Source organism: Daucus carota, chromosome 2 (genome assembly GCF_001625215.2).
Source record: "Daucus carota subsp. sativus chromosome 2, DH1 v3.0, whole genome shotgun sequence".
Classification (NCBI taxonomy): Eukaryota; Viridiplantae; Streptophyta; class Magnoliopsida; order Apiales; family Apiaceae; genus Daucus; species Daucus carota.
This window is the reverse complement of record NC_030382.2, coordinates 33,075,042-33,082,146: the sequence shown is the minus strand read 5'-3', so window position 1 is coordinate 33,082,146 and position 7,105 is coordinate 33,075,042. Positions and strand designations below refer to the sequence as shown.

At 33.8% G+C, this 7,105-nt stretch overlaps 1 protein-coding gene across 2 annotated transcripts; it reads right to left on the bottom strand.

Annotated features, from left to right (window-relative positions):
• Positions 1-359: 359 nt before the first annotated feature.
• LOC108209928 (mitochondrial import inner membrane translocase subunit TIM44-2) lies at positions 360-6,670 on the bottom strand. 2 transcript variants are annotated; one of them, XM_017381144.2, is made up of 15 exons: positions 6,478-6,670; positions 6,261-6,370; positions 5,590-5,673; positions 5,380-5,455; positions 4,359-4,403; positions 3,845-4,267; positions 3,690-3,758; positions 3,058-3,122; positions 2,891-2,959; positions 2,730-2,802; positions 2,399-2,503; positions 1,925-1,996; positions 1,781-1,843; positions 1,270-1,430; positions 360-773 (listed from the first exon to the last, which is right to left on the bottom strand). In XM_017381144.2, the coding sequence occupies exons 1-14, from the start codon at positions 6,550-6,552 to the stop codon at positions 1,299-1,301; spliced, it is 1,461 nt and encodes a 486-aa protein (XP_017236633.1). In that variant the 5' UTR covers positions 6,553-6,670; the 3' UTR covers positions 360-773; positions 1,270-1,298. The 2 variants fall into 2 exon arrangements, with proteins under 2 accessions (XP_017236633.1, XP_063943250.1); XM_064087180.1 differs by lacking the exon at positions 360-773 and having other exon boundaries at positions 1,064-1,430; positions 6,478-6,651.
• Positions 6,671-7,105: the final 435 nt, after the last annotated feature.

Genomic DNA, 7,105 nt, shown 5'->3' with positions numbered 1-7,105 from the left:
GTGCCCTCAGGGCACAGGTTAGACAGCCCCATTTCTATTTTACCCCTTATTAATGCAACTTGTATTTTCCACGCAATACAAATAATACTAGTTTAGTTTGACTTTAGCAAAGGTAGCTATATAAGTATTCAAACAAACCTCTCAATAAATGTAAAAATTGGTTTGTGTGCATCTATCTAAAAAAAACAGTTAAAATGGGACAGAGGGAGTAATTCATAGGCCACCAGAAACAAGTTAAATCATATTGTTACTATTTCATATCGATTTTTAATGTAAAAGTCTCAAACCTTTTTTTTTCTTCTCTCATTCTCAGCTTTCTCTTGTCTACAAAAAATACTATCCTCTTCAATGCACAAATATAATCATATCATGCCTCAACAGAGAACATATTTATCACTATTCACAACTCAAGATAGATTCGCCTCTCGCAGCCAGCTTTGGTTCAAGATGTTACAAAACCTTGAAATTTGTACAAATTATATAAAAAATTGCACAATTTCTAATGTTAGAAAAACCTTAGACAAAATTATCAACTTGCCCAATGCCATGATGGAAACTGTTAACTTGCACAAAGAATTAATCTAAAAGATTCATGTATTGTCTACAAAATTATTAGAGCGATGAGTGTAAGATCATACACTGTTTTCAAACCTATTGGACTCCAAAGTTTTCCAGTGAGAATGAACAGCCTCGTGTTCACTTCCAGCCCGAAATAATCAATAACAGTTGAGTTCATCTGCATACAAGTACTTGAGCAGAAGCTTTCATCGTGACTGTTCGAACAGGAGGGAACCATTAACCAATCATTTCCTCAGTTTCCGGACCAAGCGGAATAGAATTAAATATTAATAATAAAATAAGTCACTCTCTCGGCTGAAACAAGAATCATTCTCCTCTCTAGTTTGGACTATATAATCCAAACTTATCTAATGTCAAAAAATAAAAAAATTGAACTCTAAATGAAATGAGATATTTTTGGTTTGCATTATTCAAACAAGAACCTAACATCATCTACTGTATAATGGATTTGCACAAGTTAAATTTATTTGGCCACTATCAGTCAGTGTTCAACTGTTCATATGTCTATAGATTTCGAATATGGCAGCTGAAACATATCCAAGTTGATCAACTCATTTCAGATACTCAACTGCCAACTATTTAAGTGCAATAATTCTCAACTTTAACAAGCCTCAATAGTAAATTATATGCGTATAGATAAATGGGACACTGATTAAAATTCCCTTGTACAAACAAATTATAGACACTCACCATCTATCAAAAAGCTAGGAGACGCGTACTTAGATAAGGGCCTGGAAACCAGATTTCTGCATCTCTCTTAATTTCCATATAGGGAAAGGAGCACCTCCTTCAGTCTCTTCGTCATCCATTCGTTGCATGGCCCACCCATATTGTACGGTGAGGATGGTATCCTATTAATGGAAAAAAATTAAACTCTAAGCATCAGTCTATATTTCTAAAAGCCATGGCAGAAAATGGTCTCACTATTCCAGACTACTAATAGCATGTACTTTCATTTTGTTATCTTCTATAATACTTGAAACAGTTAGGTCTTTCCATCATCATACTGATATACATACTTGTATGGATAAATATCCAATAACAAGGAAGTACAATTTTCTTTTTGTTACTTGAAGCAAATATATTAAACTATCACAGCACGAGCCTAATTGTCACCTTAAGATTTGGTTTGTGTAGTTAAACATTATGCACGTACAGTGAGGCATACATATCTGCCAAAGATATTCACAGTAGGCATTACCTGACCTCCCTCTGCAACTGATCCAACTTTATCACGTATACAGTACACCTCTTGTGTTTGAAACTGGGACAAGATTGCAACAGAGTTAATAATTACTCTTGCGTAAATGGAGACAACAAAAGCTAAGATCAAAGATGATCCTACCTGAACAATTATGACAGGAGTTTCTCCCAACATTTTGGTTTCTCTTACATCAACATCAGACACATGCAAAATCTGTGGTAAGGAGAATGGTAAAGTAAGGTCTCAGTACATTTTAATAACATGGTAAAAATAAGGTGAATGATAAAACATGCTGATAAAAAGAACAAGATCAAGTTAGTGATCATATAATTCGATACTGGATACCAAGTTTGCACAAGCCCTGGGTTCAGTATAGGTATGAGAGCAATATACCTAAACATTTATCACATACGAAATATATATTCGGGTAATTTAATAACAAATGATTTACATTCTTCAGAATGGACACTTGAGAGTTACGCAGATATAAAAACAAAAAGATCCGACCACGTCAAAAAAGACCACTCAATAAATTAACAAGCACAATCAGGCCATACTAAGAAAACAACAGAATACTCGAAGCAAGAGCACCCTTCCAGATTTGGATGATCTCACCTTGTTATCAACTACAATATTCTGGCTTGCAAAAGCTTTGTGTTCTGCACTGCACCGCTCAATTATTTCAGGGATACAATACTTCTTAAGAAATTTGATATCTCCCTGTACAGTAAAGTTCATTATGAGTATGATAAACACTGTCCAGACATGTTCTTGTAGAGATTGAAATAATGTATTAATAAGATGGAGGGGCAGGACTCGGGAGTTGCTCATAAATGTATAAATTGCTGCAGCTATCCACTTCAGAAAAAAGACATATTTCATAATTGACTGAAGGTTAAAATCTTCACAACTTTTAATACAAAAGTTAGACAAATGTTTGACTTACTTTATAGTAAGCATTCAGGATTGGCCTGACAACTTCCTGAACCTCATCCCTGAATTCTGGCAACGAGAAAGATCTAACAGAAAGTAACTATTAGTGGGCAGGACAAAATAGGTTCTCAAAATTAAAATAATATAGTAACGAGTACAGGATAATAATCATACGGATCTCGGCGGCGTATTTCTTTAAATGAAATCCCAGCAGCTGTTTCTCCAAATACACTCTCATTGATACTGATGCAGGATTAGAAGAAGTTTAGCTATTCTTCCACTAATATAAATAGTCACCTGAACCTTATGAAGAGCAAGTTATTATATGTAAAGAGGCATACTCCTGAATTTTATGCACAACAGGATTATCAGAAACCTCCCACATCTCTCGCACATCTTCAGCTAACTGCAGATCAAAGTTCAGAAGCTTATAAGAAAATCACAAAGTACAGTCCTGAAGAGTAGCAATATATGAACACCAAGATTTATAATCTTATACATATACTGGTAACAAATTTTTATTTATGGTTTTTAATGAAATTACATGACCACCATCAAGGAGTGCTTACATCATAAATACATATTAAATTACATATGACTGTATGGCAATACACTCCATTGATATATTATATAGATAATGTTCTCCGTGTATATTATAAATTTATAATAACTAAAAATATGGATTGGACATTTCTCTAATATGCCGTCACCCAATCCCAATAAACATGTCAATTCTTAATTTCTCAAGTGTCATTTGCATGTTTTATTCCACGGATGAGTGTTCCAGCAATGTGCAATATATGGACAATGATCATACAATATCATGCAGGGTTGCAATTTTAATTCATCACAAAGAACCAATGATCAATATTATCTTTATGTACAAATGGTTCCTGCAGTCTTTGGGTGTAAATAATATAACTTATTTCATGTAATTGTATAGCAAACAATGAACTAGAGGTAAGAGATATACCTCCTGGGTCTTTGTCACCACTGGTTCGCTTAACCCACCAAAGCGCTTGAATACTGGATTACGTTTTAGCTGAGATATTTAAACCACAAACTGTAATAAAGATGCATACTTGTCAAACAAGCATCAACTCTAATTATACTTGTCAACAAATCTACCTTTTCCTTAATTGATTCCCACTTCTTACTCCATCGGGATTGTTTTGAAGGTAATATTACAATATCAGTTCTAGAGCTTTTCTCAATATTTGCAAAAGGGTCTACTGCTGGAGCTGTGTATTCCAAGCGCCTTTTTTTGTTTGGAGTGCCTTTTAACTCTTCTTTCACAATGTCGCACCCTTTCTTTGCTATATCAACAAGTTTTGTATCCTTAACTTTCTGAAATGCTGACAACAAGGTGGGGGAAACATAAGCAACGCCAGACTTGAATTTGTTGTATAACGTTTGTGATGCATCTGTAGGCCCAGATTTTTGCTGTCCATCCTCCCCACCGGCCGACTTGCTACCATCATTCACTCCAGAGCTAGAATCAGCTTTAGCTTCGGAGGACTCTTGCTTCCCCATCCCAAAAGATTCTTTGACCTTAAAGAGATGAAGGGCAATCATGCATATGACTATTTGCATAACTAAATTCTTTAAAAGAACTAACAATTTCCTAGTAAAGAACTTGTACCTCCTCTGTGGCAGCTGAAACTTTTTCCTTTAGATTGGAGGACACCTGTACCATAAAAGTTAACAGACAAGAATAAATTATTATCATAACTTTATACCTAATTAAAAGTTCTTATTCCCGTGTAACAGTTATAATTCAGACAGCAGTTTGGTCTGCATAGATGATAGTATTACATTAACGATTTTCTAGTGTGTGCCCATTGGATTTCTAGTGTTTGCCCATGGGCACATACTAACAACCACTTTTTAGTTAAGTGGTGAATTTCTATTGGCTCCAATCCCATTAATAATGATGGCCCTGTGCATGCACAAAAATCTCCACCAATCAAAATCTTCCACTTAAGTAAAAAGTACTCCATCTATCCCATTTAATTTTATATTTTTTATGTCAATGCTCGACACGCACTTCAATACTCTTATAAATTATAGTTCTATAACTTATTTTTAAGATTTTCTTTTTCTGAATAAAAATTCTAAATTTTTATTCAGAAAAAAAAATCTTAAAAATAAGTTAAAAAATTATACTTTACAGCAGTATTAAAGTGTGCGATGCGTCCCCATCCCCCAATTTATACTACTCAAGGGGGAGGAAGGGAGTAGTTGTGATGGACACACACTAGAAAGACCCTTACATTAAATTTCTAATGAATTTATACAATTTATTAATGCATCTTTATATTATAGAAGTACAAACCAGGTCATGAACTAAGCACATAGAAAGCATTTCTTTCACATGGTATATAAACAAAACATAGCATTTTCCAGGAAGTTGATTCTTATTTGAAAATTAATCAACATCATAAATAGGCTTAAAACATATCGTAAAATATGTGCACAATCAATTAATAATGTGAAGCCTGAATGCAGGCTTTTGCTATACGATCAACAAAGAACTAGAATTAAGTAAAGAGACTAGAAACATAAAAGAATTAAAAAATTAGCAAAAAGGGTTCAGAGAATAGACAAAACATGACTCAAGAATTGCATATATATAGAAATTTGAAGACATAATCATATCAAACCTTTTTTGTAGTAGCTTCAGCTTCTCTCAACACATCATCCACATGCTTGTACAGCTGCTCAGTTGTCTGCTTCGTTCTGCATTTCGCCAGTTCACCATCTCAGCTTCCATTAGAAGTGGTCTGTCCAGCCTTGACATACAACAGTATGTCTAAGCCTATTACCAACTATATGATAATTAAACGAATAGGAAGGATACTATTAAAATTTACCTAACTTTCAAATTCTCTGTCACTCCTTTGAACTCTTCTGCTTTCTTCTTCAGTTCCTTCACCGACTGATCCAACTCTGGATTTCTGCAATTAAATATTCATAATATTGGTACATTGTTTCAAATTTTTAAATATATCTGATGCTTTTATACACTTAAAATGTTCATCAAACTATGACAGAAACCATAATTGTCACAAAAGAATAAAATGTAATGAGTTACGGATGGGAACACCCTAACATAAAATCAGGAGTCATATTCACCACTGTAGGAACTACCTCTTATACCATGACCAGCACCTGTTAAAAAATGTGACCTTTTTGCCAAGAATTTTTTCAACAAAAATTAATTTGTAAAACCAAGATTTCAAATTTATATCGACTATATTGCAAAATCTAGCAAAAAAAAAAAGGTCAGACCCTGCGAAACACCGTTTCCCTATCTCCCCTAAATCCACTGATTTGTCACCAAACTACACCGCAATTTTTCAATTTTTTAAAATAGTGATTACATTTGAGTATCGCCCAACAATGTTCAATATCACAAGTTCACAGCATAAAAATGCTGCTTTGCTATCAGATAGTGCAAAATTTATACAACCTCAAATAAAAAACCAAAAACCATGATTAAAAAAAATTAATTTCAGCTAGGAAACACTTTATAATAACATACTTGTTAACTTCTTCCTTGAACTTATCAAAGAAACTCAATTGACGAACACCCATAAAACCCACATACGAATCTGATGTCTGCAGCCTCAATCTTCTTCTTGGGATCGAAACCTAACAAACCAACAAAAACCCACTTCTCAGATAACATCACAACACAATACAAACATACATACATGTTCATTATGCATAAAGATTGGATTTTTATCAAGAAAACAGACCTGGGGTGCTATAAGCTGGCGAATAAGGGGCTGTTTGGTGAGCAAAAAATCCCTCACGAGCTTTCTGGAAGCCATTGTAGGCTGATTCAATTTAGGGTTTTGTTTGGGAATGTGTAATAAACCCCTCAAACTGGTTTATTCTAAAGCAATGTGTGTGATTTTTGTGTGTCTACAGTATTTTGTATTTCTTTTTCCGGAAGACATTAATGGGTTTTTTTAACGTAAAAATATGTGTTTGGGCTAGGGTTGTGAGAGTGGAGTGCAGAGCAATTTTGTTTTGGCCCACGTTTAGGGCCCAAGACAACTTTACTACTATAGTGTCTGTCTATCTATCTATGCTATTAAAGCTGAAATATTAAAAATTTGGTCGGTTGGTACATAAGCCAAAAATGCGGACCTATCAATACTAGCTTATAGCCCGTGCAAAGCACGGTGCTTTTTAATTAGTTATGAATTTTTGAATATATTTTAGATGGTGTGAAATAATTTAATTTACAAAGAATAAATTAAAATTTTTCAGTCAAATAAAGATTTATATTTTAGATTTAACCAATTTTTATTGAAAGTAAAATTATGATAGAATAACGTGATTAAATAAAAAAAATTATTTAGCAGCTGAATAAATTCT